The sequence below is a fragment of the Culex quinquefasciatus genome, chromosome 2 (genome assembly GCF_015732765.1).
Source record: "Culex quinquefasciatus strain JHB chromosome 2, VPISU_Cqui_1.0_pri_paternal, whole genome shotgun sequence".
Classification (NCBI taxonomy): Eukaryota; Metazoa; Arthropoda; class Insecta; order Diptera; family Culicidae; genus Culex; species Culex quinquefasciatus.
The window spans coordinates 96,024,651-96,048,194 of record NC_051862.1 but is presented as its reverse complement, the minus strand read 5'-3'; the positions used below and the strand labels follow the sequence as shown (position 1 = coordinate 96,048,194).

The window sequence follows — 23,544 nt, the reverse complement described above, 5'->3', positions numbered from 1 at the left end:
CCCAAACTGCTTCAGTGAGTATGAAAGGCTTCAGTGCAATGTTGTAACAGCTTATTGGGATGGTCTGAGTCATCCGAGAACTCCTTGGAGTTAAGACCGGTGAGTCTACCGCCGTAACAAACAACGAGCAAAATGTCGACCGGTTTTGACAACGGATCATACCCGCATAGCTTCAGTGAGTGTGGTAGACTGCTTTGCTAATATGTTAGGATGTCCTGGGTCATCCAAGGACTCCCTGGAGTTATGATCTGTGGAGCTATAGCCGTAACAAGCAAGAGGTCGACGGTTTTTGACCCCGGAACATACCCGCATAGCTTCAGTCAGTATGGTAGACTGCTTTCTTAATGTGTTGGGATGTCTTTGGTCATCCTAGGACTCCCTGGAGTTATGATCTGTAGGTCTACGGCTGTTACAAGGACTCCCTGGAATGGTCCAGAACATCCCAACATAACAGCAATACAGTCTGCCATACTCACTGAATCTTTGCGGTTATGATGCGCGGTTATAAATCGTCGACCTTTTTCTTGTTACAGTGACCCAAATATCTTAACTCCAGGGAGTCCTAGGATGACCAAAGACATCTTAACACATTAAGAAAGCAGTCTACCATACTGACTGAAGCTATGCGGGTATGTTCCGGGGTCAAAAACCGTCGACCTCTTGCTTGTTACGGCTATAGCTCCACAGATCATAACTCCAGGGAGTCCTTGGATGACCCAGGACATCCTAACATATTAGCAAAGCAGTCTACCACACTCACTGAAGCTATGCGGGTATGTTCCGTTGTCAAAACCGGTCGACATTTTGCTCGTTACGGTAGTATACCCACAGATCTTAACTCCAGGGAGTCCTAGGAGAACCCAGGACACTCCAACACATCAGCATAGTAGTCTACCATACTCACTGAAGCCATGCGGGTATGATCAGTGGTCAAAAACCGCCGACATCTTGCTTGTTACGGCGGTAGACTCACCGGTCTTAACTCCAAGGAGTTCTCGGATGACTCAGACCATCCCAATAAGTTGTTACAACATTGCACTGAAGCCTTTCATACTCACTGAAGCAGTTTGGGTCGGATCCGTTTTCAAAACCTTGAAGTTTCGACTTGTTTCTATGGGATGCCTCTTGCACAAACGGTTCAAACGGATAAAAACAAGTGAAATCATGTTTCAATCATGCTAAGATATATCAGAATTCATAGTTTTTGCTGATACGCGTCGAATGAAGTCAAGAAAATCGAAATCCATAATGAAACAGAGATTTTATAAATGATTTTAGAAATAGTAAAAATCCGATTTTTTGTATATTTTTACTCAAAATGCACAAACTTCAACAGCATGTAACTTTTGAACCCCGGGGTTTAGAAAGTTGGTCCGGAAGACTTTTTTTCATGTCTCGGCGAGATCTTTCGAAAAAAGTTGGTCCCGTTCGTGTACATCCTTGGACCAGCTCCCATACAAATTTGCCCATTCTCCTTTAAATTGTTTTTTATTTATAGAAAAAAAATAAAAAAATAAAAAAAACATTAATTTAAAAAAATAAGGGAAAAAAAATTAAAAAAATAAGAAAATTTCAAAGGATTAAAAAAAATTAAAAAATAGAAAAAAGTAAAAAAAAATATTTTTTTTAAAAATTAAAAAAGGTTAAAAAAATATATATAACCCCCTTCAAAATTGGTCTGAAAAATCAGGGGGCTAAACAAATATTTTTTCTAAAAAAACATCAAAATTTCCATGAAAATAGAAGTCTAATCAACTAAAAACAATCTTAAATGCATTTTTCTGCATTGATAATCATGTTTGAGCTTGCTGAAAAATGTTTTGCATTTTTATAAAACTCCAATGTACAACACCGCAAAAAAAAAAAAATATTTTTCGCAAAAAATAAAATTTTCGTCAATACTTAGATATTTTGGAAACTAATGATGACAAAACAAGTGGACAGGTGTATAATGCATTTCAAAACACTTTTTTCATAAAAATGTTGAAACAATCGCTTGTAATTTCAATTTTTATACTTTTTATTTTTTTGCCTCCCACCCCCTCTGACTTTGGTCAGAGTCGAGGGACATAAACTTCAAAAAATATTTGCAACGGCCTAAAAAGATTGGAAAAAATGAAGAAAAATAAAAAGAAATTGAAAAAATGGCAATTTAAATTAAAAAACAACAACAAAATTTAGCTATTTAAATGCATTTTTGATTTTTTAAATTTTTGAATTTTAACATAATGATAAAAACCCTTATTTGCCCCTGTGGTGGGCTTGTTTCGGTGGCAAATTTGCTACCCTAGCGGTGGGGATGACGGAGTTTTTTCATGGTGGCAAACTTGATCTCGGTATTCATGAGCCGGGTGCAAATTTGATTTGCACCCCAGCGCTGGAGATGCCTTAATGCCACCGCAGATGGACGTGCAAATTAATTCCGTGTGGCCTAATTTTTAAAATCTATGTTTGGGGCGCTACGATCACGGGAAATTCAAGCTAATGACATATTTCTCTCAAGCCACTTGTCGTGAAGTAAAATGCAAAATTTGCTGCGAATTTTATTGTTTTATTGTATAATATTGTTCGTTTTGAAAATAATCCAACCTTCAATTTCTGTCTGTTTCACTTCGGCAAACTTAAATAATTAAACGCGCGAATCATCTCGCTCGATTGAATAAATACAGCCCTTTTTTTTATTTATTATGTATAAGGGTCATTCCATCTCAACTGTGCACGAAAAAGTGCAAATTTGAAAATTACCCTCTCCGATCCTGCTCAAATTTGGCAGAGCTGTTAATACTATCAAAACATGCAAGAATCCCGAATTTCATCAAAATCGGACCACCCCCTCAATTTTTGTACCTCCCCAAAAAATCGACTTTTTGGCGATTTTTGACCAAACCTTCAAGTTTCAAACGACGATAACTCAGGAACCACAAATCTTAGAGGGTCGGTCTTGGACTCAATTTTGAAGGAAATTGGACGTAGAGTCCATTTCTGTGGTCAAATTTTTGATTAGTTTATTTTTTCTACCTGTATTGCGCAATTGAAAACTTTAAACGGCCGTATCTCAAAACACCCCAACTTATTTTTTTAATTTGACCTCACCATCGTGTTCCCCGGCCAATTTTACATAAGAATCACTTATCGACAAAAAGGAATATGTTTCGTTCCAGAGATATCGAATTTTAATGTTTTGTGTTTTCGAGATTACCTACATCAGCTTCATTCGCCGCATCTACTAGAAGCACAAAGGCGGGCTGATCAATAACTGCTACCTGGTGTTCTAGGAGATGATTAATTTAATTTATATTTTCATAATTTTACGCAAATATTTATTCAAATGGCTAATAGGGGAAATTCTGGTATGTTTGGCAGGTTAAGTCCTCGCTCCTAGTTTCGTCCAATTTGCTCATTTTCACTATTTAAACAACAAATTTTGCAAAACTTTTGATAGAAACTTGCTTGTTCACTTCTTATTGAGCTATTTATCACTCGATTTCAGTTGAAAACGCTTTTAATCAGCTGTAATTGAATGCCAAAGCGCTGATATGGCAACATAAGAGGAACGCTGGAATTAGATGCTGTTCCCCTACCTTGATCAATCTATTTTTGTGAAAGGAATATTTATTGGGTTATTTTACGTGTTGCTAACCGTTTTAGAGTACCTCCGAGGCCATGACTAGGGCCTTCATCATGAGCGGTAGCAAAATAGTGCCATTCAGCAAAAACCCCAAAACCTGCTTTATTATTATTATTATTATAGTTCATTATTGACACTTTACCATAATTTGGCAAATCCTATTTATGGTTTAAAAGATTGATCATATTAAATCAATTTTAATATTGTGAGCCAGCTCCATTTGATTAAAAGAATCCAAGAATGATTTAAGGAAAAAATACTGTTGTTCGGACGGTGTCGAAATCATCGCAACTAAATTTGGGGAATTAGCCGCTGTGCAGCAGATCAAACTTTGTGATTTTCTTACATTTTTCAGTTTTATACTTTCCAGAAATCCTTTTCCTACTCCTTGTGATCGTCCTTCACTAGAGTAAAACGTATCAACAAATTTTATTAATTTTAGTTCATATTTCTTACTCAGTAATGTATCGTGCACTTATTGTTCAGTGTTACTAACAAGATTAATTGCATTTTCCTGCTCGCTCCGTCGGAATCCAATTCTGCCCTTTACTGTGTGTCGTTATTGCTCTGTCCTGTGGGTTAGCACAGAAATTCATTTCATTCATTTTTTTGAACAGATAAACATTCGCGATTAAACTCCAGTTTCCTACAGTGTTACACAGTTAATTTTTGCCCAATTTGATAAAGATTATTTATGATGAAATATTATTTCAATAAATGACCAGGTAGCAGTTAATGATCAGCCCGCCTGTGTGCTTCTAGCAGATGCGGCGAATGAAGCTGATGTAGGTAATCTCGAAAACACAAAACTTTAAAATTCGATATCTCTGGAACGAAACATATTCCTTTTTGTCGATAAGTGATTCTTATGTAAAATTGGCCGGGGAACACGATGGTGAGGTCAAATTAAAAAAAATAAGTTGGGGTGTTTTGAGATACGGCCGTTTAAAGTTTTCAATTGCGCAATACAGGTAGAAAAAATAAACTGATCAAAAATTTGACCACATAAATGGATTCTACGTACAATTTCCTTCAAAATTGAGTTTAAGACCGACCCTCTAAGATTTGTAGTTCCTGAGTTATCGTCGTTTGAAACTTGAAGGTTTGGTCAAAAATCGCCAAAAAGTCGATTTTTTGGGGAGGTACAAAAATGGAGGGGGTGGTCCGATTTGGATGAAATTCGGGATTATTGCATGTTTTGATAGTATCAACAGCTCTGCCAAATTTGAGCTGGATCGGAGAGGGTAATTTTCAAATGCTGTTCCGCTTCAGATGGAATGACCCATAAGTAATCTTCTCCAAGCTCTCTAGTACTCATATTTGCCACCTGTATACGATGCGTGGGATTAAGCTACTTTATCTGTTTTAAAAGTAAATATAGGCATTTTTTTTTAATAGAAAGGGAAGAAAAACAGAGCACCCGAAACGACCAAAAAATAAACTTCATCGCTGCTGCTTCTGTTGGATCAGGTGTTCCCATTTGGCTATCAGTTTGTGCGACGACGGAGCCTCCTCGGGGTCAAGGTCGCACAGCTGGGCCAGGGACATGGCCGGACGCATGCCGCCGCCGACTCCACATCCGTTTCCGCCCCGCCCCGGACGGTTATCAAACTGTGGCGATGGCGTTTCCCTGGAAGATAGAGGCAAAAATAAAATATTTATAAACTATCGAGAAAACAAAATACATTTCCCATAAAAACACTGCCGTTCTACGCATAATTGTCCCTTGTCATTTTGGTCGATTCTGACTTTTTGTCATTTTTAGCTTTAGTTTGACGTTTACTTCTGGAGTTTTTTTAAAAGGACCAATAAACCAAATTTCCAGTTTTTGCCTTTTGGGTGTTTTTCAATACCCCTGACTCAAGGCGGTTTCAAAAACACCCAAAAAGCAAAATCTGGAAATTTGGTTTATTGGTCCTTTTCAAAAAAAAAACTCCAGACTTTTCGAAAACACATAAAATCAAACCGGAAACTCTTTGAAAACAACAACAAGTATGTTTGTCCCATCGTTGTACTTTCACGCATATTTGTCCCACCAAGTGCTTTCTTTCATGAAAATTGTATAGCAAGAGGATAACAAATATGAGTAAATAACTGTTAACTGGGATGAATAGGCACTTATGGGGTGAATAGGGACCCACGGGACAATTGTGCGTAGAAACACAAAAAACGGTCGAAAAATTTCAATCGCATTTTTCTCAGTTCTGGAGTTTTTGTTTTTTGAAAAGGTCCAATAAACCAAATTTCCAGTTTTTGCTTTTTGGGTGTTTTTGAAACCGCCTTGAGTCAGGAGTATTAAAAAACACCCAAAAAGCTCCTGAGTTGCACTTTTTTAAACATGGGACAATTATGCGTAGAACGGCAGTACAGAAAAAGAATCAAGAAAATTAATGTTTTTGAAATCTCATCCAAACAGCCTTTTATTTTATACCAATATCTAAAAAAAATCGGCTGCTTTCCCACTAATAATCACAAACAAGATCCTTTGTAATTACTATTTTTAATAAAAATGTAATTACAAAAGCCGAATCGGTCCTAACCAGGTCCCAGGTCGAATCACGATTTTATGTTTGATTGTTGAGTATTAGTATGACCCTTAAACTACATACCGTAAAACGGGGGGACTTTGATAGCCGGGGTGACTTTGACAGGTTTCCGCATTTCGATTTTTCCGCAAAATAAAGAGTACAATTAAAATACGTACGGAATTGTTTAGAATCATACTGACCGCAGTAGAGAAGTGTTCAAAGTACCTCAAAAAGAACTTTTCATAATTTTTTGTAAAGTTTTAAAGGTTAGTTAACTATAGTTAAGAAAATGTTGATGAAAGTCATAATTTTGAACTTCTCAAAGTGTCTTGATTTTCTCAATGAACAAGATTTTGAATCGGAAAACGGAATGCATTTTCGGACTAAGAGAAGGTTAAATAAGTTTGTAAATAATAAATAATATGTGTTTTTGAAAAACAATAAAAAAAATCTCCAAATTTAGAGGCAATTTCAGTTGAACAAATTTCATGTAAAATGTGAAAACTTGTGATTCGTGCTCGAATTCAGTATAAAATGCAATATAAATCGATATTTTTTTAAACAAAACTAGTTTTTATCAATTTCAGGCAAAATTCCGACTTTATAACAATTTTACCTAAAATTTATATGTATTTTGTTAAAAAGCTTATAAACTTAGTTAACTAAATATAAATATTGATTTTTTTTTTCAAAAACTATATCAGCTTCTATAGTGATGGTACACTTATCGTACAAATAAAGTTCGAACATCTTAAATATGATTTTAACGAGAAAAACTATGACTATCAAAGTCACCCCGGAATTTAAATTAAGAATTTTTAACGTTACTATGTTTCTAAACACTATTGAAAAAACTATTTTTCCAAAATAGTGCATGGACTTTGTGTGGCCTACTCCAGTACATGTTTCAAAAATAATAATCTTGAGAAAAACCTTACCTGTTGGAAAATATTCTAAAAACAAATTGAAATCCTATCAAAGTCACCCCGGTTTACGGTACTCTAAAGTGATTAAGAAATTTTTAAATCCAAGTTGGCGGCCAAAGGTGCGATGATAAAATATTGAAAAAATGCATTTTTTTACAGGCAATCAACCATTCAAATTTGACTAAAATGGGGTCGCAGAACTCGACTTTAATGTTTGAAGTAAGAAAATAAAAAATAGGTTTTTTTGTTCGTGATTCGATTATACGAAGCCCCATACAGACCTTCGGATAATCGAGGCTTCGGATAATCGAGTCTGGACTGTATTTTCAAGATTATTTGTTTGTAAAATTTTCTGATCTCTTCGATTTCAATAGTTTTTAAATTTTAGAATCACCTCTAACATTATAGAAAGGCGTACTATTGAATATTTGACCTCTTCGAAATGTAAGTCGGTGGAACTACATGCTGTTCTCCTACACAAAATCAAATGTAAACTATGGGTGGTTGAGGTTAGCCAACTTTTTGCTAATCGCGTTTTGAACTTGCCTAGCAAACCTGAGTATAAGTACGAGAGACACTTACCTCGGGGACAGACTAGCGTTGGTCAGAGCTTCGCAAAGCTCGCCAATAGATTTGGTGGAGCGCAGCTTCCGTGACAGTGGGTAGACGTTCGACACGGCACTGTCTTCGTCGGACAGGTCCTCGCCGGAATCACTAAAAAGTAAAGTATCAATGATAAATTGAATGAAATATTCAAAAAACGTTCAACCGCACCTTCCGTAGTTGAGTTCCAGCAGGTCGGACTGCGATGCGACCCGTTTCTGTTTGCGCAAACGCTTCAGCTCGCTTTCCCGGTTCTTTAGGTCGCGCAGTTCCTTCTGGATCTTTTCCTCCACCGGGATGTAGCCCCGTCGGATGGGTCGACCGTTGGAGTCCCGCTCGATGACGGGTGGCGTGGAGATGGCCGTTGGTGGAAGCATGATGTGCGATCGGTTCAGCTCGATGGGTGACTGAAAGAAGAAGGGCTTTAGATTAGTGAACACACTTCCAACTATGTTATCAGTATGCTCACCCGATGCTGTTGTTCCTGCTTGTTCACGTGGCTGCTGCCGTTGAGACTGTTGCCGTTGGCACTACTAAGCTGACCGTTGGCCGTGGCCCCGACCGCTGCGGATGGCTGCAGTTTGTTCAGTCGACCTCGGGAGGCAATAAATTTCTGCATTATTCCGCGCTGGTTCGGGTTCGGGTTGAAGCGCCGGTTCGGAGAAATTTGGAAGAGCTGCGGCGTGGAACGGGCACGGGTCAACGAGTTTGATTGGGGCGGCGGCGCCATGAACTGCTGCCGTGCCGTGGTGATGCCGTTAGTGCTCAGGGTACCGTTTAGCTGTTGCTGTAGATTGCTGCTTGCCTGGGACTGCGCTTCGATCTTGTCTTTCAGGTTGGACACCGACGGCGAGTGGATGGGGCTGGGCGAGAGTGAAAGTCCGGAGTCGTCCGAGTTGGCCGACGAGAGGCAGTCATCCATCGAGGAGGAATCGTTCAGCCGGTGGCCTTGCCGGAGTTCCTGCTCGCGGCGGGCCACCTCGTTGATCTCCTCCTGTATCCGTTTCAGCGGGTCCTCCGTCTGGAAGGGGGGAAAGAAATTATGAAGAATTGTTAGAATAGTTAATTCAAGATAACTATCAAGCTATGCAAAGTTGTTTAATTTTTACATTGACATTTTCGACGCGCATTTTCAAAGCACGTGAAGATTTAGGAGGAATGTCTGCTTGTGTGCATCAACCGGACTGCGCTCTGGACTCACAAGCCTGTGGTCACCGGTTCGAATCCAAGGCAGACGCAAAAAATCGTGTTCAAAACTGGTCTAAAACGTTATTTTAGAGCAAAAATCACGATTCAAATTTGTAGAGCACCTTCCAGAGCATCTGAATATGAATCCGGTTTTAGTACAGCGTGAAACAAGAATTTTATTAATATCAAAATAAAAAAAATAGTTTTCCTATACAACTTCTTATAGAACCCATAGAACCGTTTTGCGCAATCGTTACCAAACTTTGGGGAGTTGTTCAGGAGTCCAAAAAGGATCTGAAAAATTGCTGTGCTCACTAAATTTGAACAACTTTATTTTTTCCATGCAACCATAATTTTCTCTAAGTCCGAAATCGATAAAATTTCGAAAACGGTGTAAAACAGTTTGTGATCAAACATTAGTGTTTCTGGCCTTTTTAAATATTACGGCTAATTTGAAAATTTTGAAAGTATTTTTAATTTGAATAATCGAAAAAAATCCTGTTTGGGTAGAACCAACGCAGTGTGTAGAATTTGACTTAAACCCCTTAACCGTGTACAGTCCACTTCCCAACACAACATCACACACACACACACACACTGACACAGAAAAAGGCCCAGTAAACGTCAAATCCCCAAAAAACTTCCGTTAGGAGCGATCATTCTCGAACGAGCAGAATAAAAAGCAACACGTTTTGTTAGAGTTCGTCGCAACTTTTATTTATTTCGTTTCGACCGCAAACATTTATGGTCCTTCGCGAACCGAATAAGTTGAACCGTGCGATTTCCCGATGGAATCGATTACCGCGAAACGGAATTCTCTCTTTGCGAAAGTGAAACGCGAACTCGAAACCGCGGAACGAGTGAAGACGCAAAACCCCTCACTATCTGAGGTCCGGGAGCGTCTGGTGCGCCTCGAGGCGCTGGGGAGCAGTTTCTTCGACGTCCAGGACCAGTTCGAGGACGGAACCTCAGCGACCACCTTGGAAAACCTAGTCTCGGTCTTCGACTACCGGAAGGAGTTTGAAGATCGGTACTATGCAGCGAAGGCGATCTACGCTGCCCTCGACGAAGGTTCCGGCGCCAGCGATCGATCGTTCGCTGAGCCGGCGAACAACCTGAAAACTGCGGTAGCGGCGCTGTTGGAAACGCAACGAGCGCTCCTGTCCAACCAAGCGGCCCACGCAGCCCAGCTGAACCAGATTCAGCAGGGAAACCCTCCTCCAGTAGGACAACCAGCTCAAGCACAACCGGATCCCTTCATCAACGTCCGGCTTCCTCCAATCAACATCCCGAAGTACGCGGGAGTCCGGAAAGAATGGCTTTCGTTCAAGGACCTGTTCGTCAGCACCATCCACAGCAAGGAGTCGCTGCGGCCGTCGCAGAAGCTGCAGTACTTGAAGTCGCTGCTGGAGGGCGACGCAGCATCCCAAATCAGCTCATTCGGCATCTCGGATGACAACTACCCGCTGGCGTGGGACAAGCTGCTGAGGAAGTACGACCAGAAGAAGTACACCGTGTTCGCGCTGGTGAAGGAGTTCCTGGATCAACCTGTCGTGTCAGACGCAACCGCTGGCAACCTCCAGAAGCTGGTCACGACCTCGGACGAGGTGGTTCGGCAGCTCGACGTCTTGGGCGAGCAGTACCAGTCGCGGGACCCCTGGCTGATCCAGCTGCTCCTGGAGAAGATCGACGAGGAGACGCAGGCGCTTTGGGCGCAAAAACTCGTCACTTTGGAGAACCCGAGCCTCACGGACTTCCTGAAGTTCCTTGAGGACCGGTGCGACGCCATCGAAACCTGCTCATCATTCACACGAAAGTGCACCTTGAGTGGAGCGGGAGCGAAGAAGGAGATACGAAAGCAGCCGGCCAAGCCAGCTGAGAAGAAGGTGCAGAGCTACGTCGCAACACCGCAGCCCTGCCCAAAGTGTTCCAAAGAGCACTTGCTGTTCCTGTGCGATGCGTTCAAGGCGTCCAGCGTCGCCGACCGTCGGGAGTTGGTGCAGAAGTCCAGACTTTGCTTCAACTGCCTGAGGACGTCGCACACGGCAAAAACCTGTTCCTCGAAGCACACCTGCAAGACTGATGGATGCAACCAGCGTCATCATACGCTCCTCTGTCAGCACGGCGGCAGACAGGCAGCTACCGCAGGGCTTCCGGGTCAACAGATAGCAGCGATGCCGGTCCAGCAACCGGCCATGGAAGCTCAACCCACGGTTTCGAGTTTCAAGGCGGAGGTCACCAGTGATCCAGCCGTCAAGATCACCGTTCTACCCACTGCGCTCGTCAAGCTGCGCGGTAAGAATGGTGTCTTCCACACTGCTAGGGCGATGATAGACTCGTGCTCTGGCGCGTCGCTGATAAGCGAGGCCTGCATGACGCGACTCGGGATCAGCCGGAGCAACGCGCGGTTCCCAGTAACCGGAGTTGCCGGGACACAAGCAGGAACCACCCGGGGAATGGCGCTGCTGGAGATTGCACCCCGTTTCAGCGACGAAGTGGTGATGAAGACGCAGGCGTACGTGCTTGAAGTGTTGGCTCCCCCCACACCGTGCCAAAGCTTCAAGCCCAAGCAATTGGAACTACTCCGAGGGCTCCAGCTAGCCGATCCGGAGTACTACAAAGCGGGACCGGTAGACGTCATCCTAGGCGCCGAGCTGTTCCTGCCGATTCTACAAGCGGGCCAGGTTACAGACGAGGACGGTCTACCCGTGGCCCAAAAGTCATCGCTCGGCTGGCTCGTCGCCGGCAAGTTCGGTGGTGAAACAATGCTGCAAACAAATCTGGTGTCCTTCGCGGTGCAGCTAGATGTCAACATCGACCAGACGCTGCGCAAGTTTTGGGAAACCGAGGAAGTGCCTGCGGCCAAGGTACTCACCGCCGACGAGAAGCGCGCTGTTGACATCTTCAACATGACCACCAGGCGCAACGACGAGGGCCGATTCGTGGTTCGGCTACCCTTCGACGACTCCAAGCCGGCATTGGGAGACTCGCTCGGTGCGGCACTCAGAAGGCTGCATGCGATGGAGCGGAAGTTCCTCTCGAATCCGCCGTTCAAGCAAGCCTACCGCAACTTCATGTCCGAGTACCAGCAACTGGGACACATGGAGCTCATCCCGCAATCCGAAGTCGACAAGCACCCCAGCGAGTGCTTCTATTTGCCTCACCACGCAGTCCAGAAGGAGGACAGTTCAACAACGAAGTTGCGTGTCGTCTTCGATGGCTCGTGCAGAACCAGTTCTGGCGTGTCGTTGAACGACCGGTTGCTGATTGGTCCAAACAACAACGAAGACCTGTACGACGTCTACTGCCGCTTCCGCACCTACCCCGTGGTCTTCGTGAGCGACATCGAGAAGATGTACAGGCAAGTACGGGTGGACAAGCAGGACACGGACTTCCAACGGATCGTCTGGCGCGATGATCCCGACCAACCGGTGCAGCACTACCGTCTGACGACGGTGACGTACGGCACTTCAAGCGCAGCCTACTTAGCGACCGAGTCTCTCCGACAAGCGGCCCGAGACAACGCTGAGAAGCACCCCGTAGCAGCTGACAGGATCCTCAAAGGGTTCTACGTGGACGACCTGATGTCCGGCGCCGACACAGTCGAAGAAGCTCAAGAGCTAGCTGGCCAGATCACAACCATCCTGGGCAAAGCTGGATTCGTCCTCCGTAAGTGGTCCTCCAACGCACCCGAGCTGCTGGAGAACATCGCAGACAGCCGACAGGGACCAGTCCCTGTTGAGTTCACGAACGTGACAGCGTCGGTCAAGGCACTTGGGATTCACTGGTCTCCAACTAGTGACTGGTTCGAGTTCAAGGTCAACCTGGACATCAACAGCCCGAACACGAAGCGTCAACTCCTCTCCGACGCATCCAGGCTATTCGACCCGTTTGGATGGCTCGCTCCAGTGATCGTCAAGATCAAAATCATCTTCCAACTGCTGTGGCTGTACGACTTGCTGTGGGACGACCCGCTGCCACCCCTTCCCGAAGCAGATTGGAACACCATCAAGCAAACGCTTCATCTGCTGGAGCGGATTCGCGTGCCCCGCCGAATTCCAGCCTTCAACGGCAAGTTGCAGCTGCTCGGATTCTCGGACGCCTCGGAGTCGGCGTACTCTGCGGTTGTCTACGGCCGGTCTGCGGACCGCAACGGGAAAATCCACATCGTGCTGATTTGCGCTAAAACCAAGGTTGCGCCAATTCAGCAGATCTGCGTCCCAAAGCTCGAACTCAACGGTTCCTGGCTGCTGGCCGCCCTGATGAAGCGAGTCTCCCTCGCTTTGTGCCATCTCGAGCTGCAACACTTTGCCTTCACGGACTCGGCAATCGTACTGGAATGGTTGTCGGCGCACCCCCGCAAGTGGAAGACTTTCGTCGCCAATCGAACGTCAGCGATCCTGGACTTCCTGCCCAGGAGCATGTGGCACCATGTGTCATCGAAGGACAACCCGGCCGACTGTGCGTCGCGAGGGATCTCGCCGCTCGAGCTGCTCAACCATCCGCTGTGGTGGGACTCCCCCTACTGGGCCCACAGCGAGCAGTCGTTCTTGGAACACTGCGCAGCACCAGCACCGAAGGCACCACCCCTCGAAGAACGACAAATTCGCACATTCTGTTTGGAGATTGGCTCCCCGCGTAGCAACTTCACACTAGAGCGCTACCTTCTCGATCGATTCTCCTCGCTACGCCGCTGCACTCGGACGCTGGCGACGATCCGACGGTTCCTGTTCAACCTGGCACGACCGAAGGTGGAGCGCTTAACCGGACCGCTGACACCGGCGGAACTCAAGGTAGCTGGTCTACAACTCGTACGACTAGCACAACACGAAGCATTTGCGAAGGAGATTGCCTGCCTGCGCAAATCGACCGAGGTTTCCAACAAGAGCAAGCTGCGCCCGCTCTTTCCGTTCATCGACCGAGACGGAACACTTCGTGTCGGAGGAAGGCTGCAGAACGCCGACATCCCCTACGACATGAGACACCCGCCCATTCTGCCGCAGCAGCACCGACTGACAACACTTGTCATTCAAGACCTTCACCTGGACAACCTACACGCAGGGCCTACCTTGGTGATCTCAACCCTCAACCAGCGTTTTTGGGTGATGGGATGCCAGACGGTCGTGCGACAGCAACTGCTAAAGTGCGTCCGCTGTTGCCGAATGAAAGCCAGAACCGCTCAGCAGCTGATGGGAAGTCTTCCCGCGGTACGAACAACACCGGCCAGAGCATTCGTCCACGTCGGAGTCGACTACGCAGGCCCAATCCTCGTCAAGAGCGGCAACCCAAGGAAACCACACGTGACAAAGGGCTACATCGCAGTGTTCGTATGTCTCTGTACGAAAGCTGTGCACTTGGAAGTCGCCGGTGACCTGTCTACGAAGGCCTTCTTCGGTGCACTCAAACGGTTCATCGCCAGAAGGGGACTGTGCACCGAGATATGGTCCGACAACGGGACGAACTTCGTCGGAGCCGATCGGCAGATGCAGGAGTTTTTGAAACCGACGAGTTCAAGCAACAAGCCGCCCACTTCGCTGCCAACATTGGGATCAAGTGGACCTTCATTCCGCCTTCCGCACCCCACATGGGAGGATTGTGGGAAGCAGCGGTCAAGAGTGCGAAGACCCACCTGCGCAAGGTCCTGGGAAACGAGTCGGCCACCTACGAAGAGCTCTACACCATCCTGACGCAAATCGAGGCCTGCCTCAACTCGCGCCCACTTTGCGCCCTCTCCAACTCTCCCGATAGCTGCGAGGCCCTCACCCCGGACACTTCATCATCCAACAGCCGATGAACCTCCTGCCGGAACCCAGCGTTTCGGACGTACCGCGTAACCGACTGGACAACTGGCAGCTCGTCCAGCAGAAGGTGGAAGAAATCTGGACGCGTTGGCGCAACGAGTACGTGACGTCGCTGCAACCGCGCAGCAAGTGGCAATCGGAGATCGACAACTTGCAGGTCAACCGCTTGGTGCTGGTCAAGAACGAGAACACCCCGCCGGCCCAGTGGGAGTTGGCCAGAGTAGTTGCGACACACCCGGATCGCAATGGCATCGTGCGGACCGTCACGCTGCGCAGAGGAACAACGGAGTACCAGAGACCGATCCAGAAGTTGGTTCCACTACCGACTGATTGAGGCTACTGCCTCAAGGTGGGGAGGATGTTTGGGTAGAACCAACGCAGTGTGTAGAATTTGACTTAAACCCCTTAACCGTGTACAGTCCACTTCCCAACACAACATCACACACACACACACACACTGACACAGAAAAAGGCCCAGTAAACGTCAAATCCCCAAAAAACTTCCGTTAGGAGCGATCATTCTCGAACGAGCAGAATAAAAAGCAACACGTTTTGTTAGAGTTCGTCGCAACTTTTATTTATTTCGTTTCGACCGCAAACAAATCCCATTAGTTTCACTTTTTGACACTGAAAATTAGACGCAAATCTGCTGCGTTATCTTTTAAAAATTCTATTTTTGTGATGTACTGTAAATTTGATGACAATGACTTTGAAGCGAACTTTCTGATACTTTTGACAGCTTGACATCCAAAAATGAAGTATTTTTTTTAAATTGAAAAAATAATGTCTTTTTGGCTTTCTTACTAAAGAAAGGTATAGGACATCATTTTCGTCTTCGTAAATAAGATGACTCAACTTTCGACGCTCTATCGATTCATCTTGAAAGAACTCGCGTTTATCTCGAACCCTCGAATTTTGAGAAAATAAATTCCGTGGAGATCGAAGTTCCATTGTTAATTTGATTTGGTTAACCGCGGTGGATTTTCCTGAAATAATTCGAACTGTCAAAAATCAAATTAACAATATTACTCGAGTGATGTTCGTGTGTGGTAAAATTTTGCCAAATCTTGTGTCACGTCGTTCTCAGCTCCCCTAAATCCGATTTTGAATCTTCTGAATGCAGATGAAAGCTACTGTGCTGAACCTAGGCGAGTTGCCGCTCAAATTCCGAAATATCGATCTGTTTTCGGATGTGATAAGACTTTCCAACGAATTACACAGTTTCCAAATGAAAATATGGTCATTTTTTTTCATTTTCATATCTTTTATTTGCCTCAAAATTTAAATTTTTCGAGCTCTACACTGCCGTTCTACGCATAATTGTCCCATGTTCAAAAAGATGCAACTGAGAAAAACTCGATTGAAATTTTTCGACCGATTTCTGTGTTTCTACGCATAATTGTCCCGTGGGTTCCTATTCGTCCTATGTGTCCCTAATCACCCCAGTTAGCAGTTTATCACCCTTATTAGTGATCCTCTTGTTATACAACAGGTAAACAAGGCATAATGCTTAGTAAAACTAATGATTCCGTGTAAGAAAATACTTGGTGGGACAATTATGTGTAGAAGTTCAACGATGGGACAAACAGACTTGGTGTTGTTTTTGATGAGTTTCCGAACAAAGTACCAGATTTTATGTGTTTTTCTTAAAGTACACATCAGACTAAACTTAAAAATGGCATAAAGTCAAAATCGTCAAAAACTGACATGGGACAATTATGCGTAGAACGGCAGTACAACCTCCCAAATTTTCATCGAGATTCATTATCTGGTTCTGGAGTTAGAGCCGTTTGATTAACCTACCATAAGAAAAAAAAAAACGATAAAAAAGGTAAAAGCCGACCTGGCGACCTTCGCCAACATTTTTCGATTCGAATTTTATCCGAAATTTCTTCCTACATTCATAGTTCAGACCATGAGTGAGCATCTGAAACAAATTTGACATCTATCGACAATCCCGATCAATTTTTAGAACGATTTCCTTTTTGCCTTTCTTACTAAAGAAAGGTATAGGTTTTACTTTATGGCTGGACATCATTTTCATCTTCGTAAATATGACAGTTCAGCTTGAATTTTAATCGGAAAAATCGCTAAAAAATCACACTGCATCGATTTTCGAAGCTTCGTCGCCAAGTCGCCAAGTTGTCAAGTTGAGCTTCGAATACTGGCGCGAGAATGCTGGCGCATATATTTTGTGGCTCGAGCGAGATATACTCGTTTGTAGTACCGTAAACCGGGGTGACTTTGATAGGATTTCAATTTGTTTTTAGCATATTTTCCAACAAATAAGGTTTTTCTCAAGATTGTTATTTTTAAAACATGTACTGGGGTAGACTACACAAAGTCCATGTACTATTTCGGAATAAAAAGTTTTTTCAATAATGTTTAAAATAATAGTTACGTTAAAAATTCTTAGTTTTAATTCCGGGGTGACTTTGATAGTCATAGTTTTTCTTGTTAAAATCATATTTAAGATATTCAAACTTTATTTGTACCGTAAACTGGGGTCAATCGGGACACATGGGGCGAATTGGGACAGCAGTTTTAACCATGTTGGAACACAATATTTTGATTTTTCTGGTTGGTTTCGGTTAGAACAGACTCAGGCCAACAAAATGTGTACATCCATTTCCAAATTTAAAAACTTTAAGTGCTCTAAAAACTGCTGTCCCTATTCAGACTGTAGTCCCGATCCACCCCAGATTACGGTACCCTAAATGTACCATCACTAAAGTAGCTGATATAGTTTTAAGAAAAAAAAAACAATGTTTATATTTAGTTAACTAAGTGTATAAGCTTTTAAGCAAAATACATATAAATTTAAGGTAAAATTGTTAAAAAGTCGAAATTTCGCCTAAAATTTGTTAAAACTGTTTTTTTTTTTATAAAATTATCGATTTATTTTGCATTTTTTATAGAATTTGAAGCACGAATCACAAGTTTTCACATTTTAGATGAAATTTATTTAACTGAAATTGCTTATAAATTTGGAGATTTTTTATTAAATGGTGTTTCAAAAACACATATTATTTATTATTTAACCTTCTCCTAGTGGAAAATTGTCCAAAGAATCCGAAAATGCATACCGTTTTCCGATTAAAAATCATGTTCATTGAGAAAATCATGACACTTTGAGAAGTTTAAAATAATGACTTTCATCAACATTTTCTTAACTATAGTTAACTAACTATTTAAACTTGTTAAAATTTTATGAAAAGTTCTTCTTGAGATACTTTGAACACTTCTCTACCACGGTCAGTATGTTTTTAAACCATTCCTTACGTATTTTAATTGTACTCTTCATTTTGCGGAAAATCGCAAACCTATCAAAGTCACCCCGGCTATCAAAGTCACCCCGTTTTACGGTAGCTTGTCTACCGATGTTTCATACAACATGAAAGATATCGTAGCTTTTCGGTTTCTTTTGTCCTGTCCGTTTTGGCATAACTGTTCAATGTTTATGCATAAACTTTTATGACATAGGACATTTATCCGACTAAAATGAAATTGTTTCTCATGGGCTCCTAAAATCGCCTAAAAGTAGGCTTCATTTTTGCGTGATTTCGTAAGTTTATTTAACAGAGTTCATTGGATTCCATTAGAAGCTTTCTAAGCTTTTCATCGTTTATATCGTTTTCAAAGTTTTCAATGCTCGTAACGCCAATGGCTTTCTTCCTAAGGTCCCTGACTGAAAAGTCCGTCCGACGTCCGCCGTTTGTCGTACGTGCAATCGTACGACGTCGCACGACAATGTCGTGCGACATTCGCACGAATGTCATACGTTTTTGCACCAAAATGTCGTATTTGTCGTGCGATCGATCATCGAAATTGTTCGACATTGTCGTACGACATTCGACCGACGTCGCACCATTTTGTTATTTAGGATGTCGTGCTATTGTCGTGTGCTGTCATTTCGGAATTTTTAGGTTATTTTCGAAATAAAATTCATTTTATTTGTTGTTTTGCTGATTTTTATTGATATCTATTAGTTTTCACTGGCCTGGCACTTTGTTTTCCAAATATTCACTATCACTGCAGTCACAATTTTCCAAATTTCGCTTGATGATGGCCAATCCGGTAGGATTCGTGTGCTGCCCCGTGAGTAGTTCGTTCACCTCCATCGCTTTCACTCAGAGGTTGTACTCGGCCGCAAGTTTGTTCTTTTTTCCAGGTCTTAGTATTGATAATGGCGATTTTGACATTCTCTTATAATCAAACACCACCAACACTTTCATTGTCCTGTTTGGAGACTGTTTGATACAGATCTGAAATGAATTAAATAGCAAGCAAGTTTCTATCAAAAGTTTTGAAAAATTAGTTGTTTGAATAGTTAAGGGTGCACAGCAACGAAGGAAGTTGTTGTCTTATTATTCTAAAATTGTCAAACATACGGACCCAATCCTGCAACAACGGGATTGTAAAATTAGTCAAACTTTTTTGTAAATTACTTTATGGACAGTACTTAAGGGGATGAATAAAAAAATATTTCGATAGTACCCGTAGTTTTGAAGATACTAAAATGTCTGTAACAAAAATCTGGGTGCAAAAGCTCTGGTTGGTGTGCACCGTTAAAATAAGTAAATTGGATGGAGTCAGGAGCGAACGCTTATTTTGCTAAACATACGAGAATTTCTCCTTTTTGATACCTGGCGAAAATATTCAAATTATTTAAAATTTCTAGAAGTTAAGAATTTCAAAACATAAGAATTAATAAAATTTAAGAATTGTAGATAATTATTTTGTGTTTGTCAAATTTTCGATTCAATAATTTAATAATTTAATAATTTTATAATTTAATAATTTTATAATTTAATAATTTTATAATTTAATAATTTTATTATTTAATAATTTAATAATTTTATTTTTTAATAATTTAATAATTTTATAATTTAATAATTTAATAATTTAATAATTTAATAATTTAATAATTTAATAATTTAATAATTTAATAATTTAATAGTTTAATAATTTATTAATTAAATTATTTAATAATTTAATTATTTATTTATAATTTTATGATTTTATAAATAACACCGACCAACAAAGTTTCTGCACAGGCTCAACTCAAGGGGACCCCAAAAACATGTTTACTTTGTATTTTTCAAAAATTTCAAAAATTTATGGACAGAGCCGAATGGGTTTTCTCCAAAGTTTGTATGGAGAATTAGAGCTGTTCGCTACTCCCACAAACTTCATGCTGCCCCCTCGAGTTGAGCCAGGTTTCAGAATTTTAGAGTTTTATTATTTTTACTTTACTTTATTTTAAAATTTTTGAATACTAGAATTTCAGAAATAAAGAATTTCAGAATTTTTGGGAGATTTAAAAAAAGTTTTGGCTCGTAGAATTGAAGAATTCAAGAATTATTTTTTTTATTATTTTATTGTTTAGAATTTGTGATTGTATTAGGTTTGGATCCCCCCTCCTGTCCTCCCCCACGCACATTTCCATCGTCCTCTTTTTTCCTCCCGGCACACCTCCACCGTTTAAAAAAACACTACTCACCCCAATCCGCTTTCGATCGCAGACCGGTTCCTTCCCGTCCCATCTTCCGGCATGATCCGCCGAGTTAACGATGTTTCACGTTCTCTTCCACCGTCGCGAAGGCTGAAATCAGGAAATCTGGAACATAATGTTATGATTTAGCCGCTCGCCCACTCCGGCCGGAACTTTCCAGCAAAAAAAGGAACACAACTTACCAATCAACCAGCCAAAATCCTCACGAACCTTTACAACAACATTGTTTTTCTGATTTGATCAAGTCCGAACAAGATCAACTGAAGAGAACTGTCAAACTGTTTGCGTCGACGATAATCGACGTCGAATTGAAGGTAAATCGATGGAAAAAACAATGTCGAGCATGTCGAGTGTTTGTCGCACGTTTGTCGTCCTTTCGACCAATCGATATCGAAACGGTAAAATCAAAACCGTGCGACAACTCGTACGACGTGCGACATTTTTCAAACAGGGTACTTGCGATTGAGTGTGTAGTGGTGCGGTTGTAAAAATAGCTATCGAGAAATTAAAAGTGAGAGTGTGTGCGTGCAACATGGAGTTAAACTTTTTGAAAAGCCTTGGTAAGCTTCACAGCAACTGCACAGAAAGTTTAACTCCATGTTGCGATTTGACAGCTCGATAGAGCTATCTAAGCCCGATCTCACACACACTAGCGCACCATTTGTTTTGCTGGCTGGTACAAAATTTAACCTCACTTTTTTTCGTGTACGTACACGCAATACATGCGCACGTAGATAAGGGGTCGTGCATAAACCATGTGGCCTTTTTTTGGAGAATTTTTGACCCCCCCCTCCCCCCTCATGGTTTTTCGTGGTTTCACGCCAACCCCCTATATGACCACGTGGCTTTTTCCTCCCAGGTGAAAAATCTTAAAAAAAAAAACAAAATAAGTATAGATTTCAAAAATGTTTATCCACAAATGATGTACCGTCAGTGGTGGTGACTTTTGGTCAAAAAACGATATTACTGTTGTTATTTTAACACAATAAAACATTTCAAATTATATCGAAATAAATATTGTTGGGGAATGCTCCTGAATTTACCAACATTTTCCCAGAATATGGCTAGTATAATCACACCGTTCATAAATGCCAATCGTTTTAAAATTAACTCAAACTCACCCTTTAGAGGGGGTAACATTGGGTCAAACAGAAAACATTTAAATTTGTGTAGGTGCTGTAACACCATTAAAACCAATTTAATAATATATAAAAAAACAGAAATTCACTTAAAAGTGTGAAAAAAGTATGATATCACAAAGTTTAAGGTAAATAATAACAGTATAACAATTTATTGAAATGGTACAGAAAGTAAAAATACTCTCAACAAAACAAGCAACTTAGTAAAACATATGTATTCAAAATTATGGAATTGCAGTGCAATTAATTGCATCCAGAATAAATATGCTTTAAGAATTAAAGCTATTTTGATTTATAAACAGCATTCATGATTTAATTTAAATGCGCTTTAAAATATTTTCTTAAAATTGAAATTAATTAAATAGAAAAGTTTTGTTTCAGGAAAAAAATATTTTCATTTTATTTTAAGGAAAATATCTAGTTATGAAAGCTCCTAGTTAATATTTATTTAATTCCAAATATTCATAAAAATCCAAACTAAAGCAACTTTTCTTTTTTATTAAGCATGATTGATTCCAATGATTCAGTGTGTCCAAAAAAGTCGAGCTGTTTAATTTTTTTCTCCATACAAGAATCAGAGACAGGGACAAACATTCAATATTACGACCTTTTGAAATGTTAGTCTTAATTTTTTTTGAAAATATTGATTTCGAAAAGATCGGAAAATTTCACGAAAGTTTTATTTATAAACATTGAAAATCGCACCATTAGTTGCTGAGATATCGAAAAATTATGGGTTGTTTGGGTAGTAAACATCCATTTTTCTGTTTTAAAATCTTTGCATGGCAATATCTTAGAAACAAAGCAACAAAGAATTTTCTCAGCATTTCAAAAATATTTTTTTTTCAAAATTAGGCAAACTTGGGCACTATTTTTTTTTAAATTAATAACTGCAACTAATTTTAAAAAAAAAGTTACCTAAAAATAGCTATAACTTGAAAACGGTGCACTTTATGAAAATTTCACTAAGGTACTTTTAGATTGCAAATTTGATTTTACATCGAAAAATAAAATTGAAATAATGTTGCGGTCAATATTTCGATTTTTTTTAATCAGTATTGATTCAAAAATTCATAACTCAAACAACAATTTTTTGCCCGTTCTGAAAATTTCTGAAAAATTGGCAAAATAAAAAAAAAATAGCGTTTTTTTGCAAATCATGTTTTAGTGACAAAATGTGAAATTAAAAATCAGCAAAGTAAATTACCATTTATCATTTTTTTCAGTGTAGTCCTTATCCATAACTATAACTTTGCCGAAGACACCAAATCGACCAAAAATTTCTTCAAAAGATACAGATTTTTTAATTTTCATTGCTGCCAAATTTGTATGGAAAACTATATATGGACAAACTAATGATGCAAAATGGCTTGGGCACCAAAAAAGGTTTCAGACGGATTAAAAAAATCAAAAAATTATAATTTAAGAATAAAGACCGATTTTGTATAGAATTGCTCGAAAATCGATTTCGTGTCTTTGGAAAAGTTGTACACAACGCGCTAAAAATCATTATTTTAGTCATGGACATCCGAATTGTTTAAGTCTTACTCTTACTTTAAATTGCTTTGCTATCGACTACGTGTTTTGATAAATTTAAAAAAGATTGAACTAAAATTTGGAATTTATTTTACATTTTTTTTCAGTTGTTTAAATAGGCAATTATCTACGATTTAAGATTTTTGATCCAACTTTTGGTTGAGATATTACCTCAAAATAAATACAAAAATATTAAATAAGATAATTTTTCAAGCGAGTTGAAAGTACCGTTCCATCTTTTTAATGAATTTTATTTATGTTGATCTTGACGGCATTGAATTGAAATTTATTTCACAAATTGATATCGGCATTTGAAAATTAAGTGACTCTTTAAAACTTTTTAGTTATTATTTTAATGTGTCTATATATTTGAGTGGTTTTATCTCAAATATGAAGTTGAGGGTATAGTATATTTTCTCAGCTTAAAGAAAACTAATATTTTCAGGAAAGGCCCCTATTTTTTAAACTTTAAATTAATTGAGAAACAAAAACAATGTTTGCTTGAAGCTCGTTTTTTTCTCTAAAATCTAAAATGTTTGCCCATGTTTCTCTTTGGCTCAAGAGATGGTCCCTATTAACATAAAAAAAAACTAAAAAAATACCTACAACTTTGACGATGGATAGTAATCGTGTATTTTTTAAAATGTTATGTAATATAACAATCCGAATTGTGTAACCCA

General features: G+C 40.7%; 1 protein-coding gene and 1 long non-coding RNA gene across 3 annotated transcripts in view; both read right to left on the bottom strand.

Moving 5' to 3' along the window:
- Window positions 1-4,912: 4,912 nt before the first annotated feature.
- LOC6031449 overlaps window positions 4,913-23,544 on the bottom strand; it is a 60,089-nt gene continuing 41,457 nt past the window's right edge. For both annotated transcript variants that reach the window (XM_038253803.1, XM_038253804.1), the window contains exons 3-6: window positions 8,155-8,706; window positions 7,857-8,092; window positions 7,665-7,796; window positions 4,913-5,258 (exon numbers count right to left, since the gene is read on the bottom strand). In XM_038253803.1, the coding sequence (XP_038109731.1) occupies window positions 5,072-5,258; window positions 7,665-7,796; window positions 7,857-8,092; window positions 8,155-8,706 (1,107 nt within the window). In that variant the 3' untranslated portion in view covers window positions 4,913-5,071. The remainder of the gene's footprint in view (window positions 5,259-7,664; window positions 7,797-7,856; window positions 8,093-8,154; window positions 8,707-23,544) is intronic.
- Window positions 18,628-20,475, bottom strand: LOC119766978. The gene is made up of 3 exons (XR_005277241.1): window positions 20,372-20,475; window positions 20,178-20,294; window positions 18,628-18,939 (listed from the first exon to the last, which is right to left on the bottom strand). It is a non-coding gene; the product is annotated as an uncharacterized LOC119766978 (long non-coding RNA).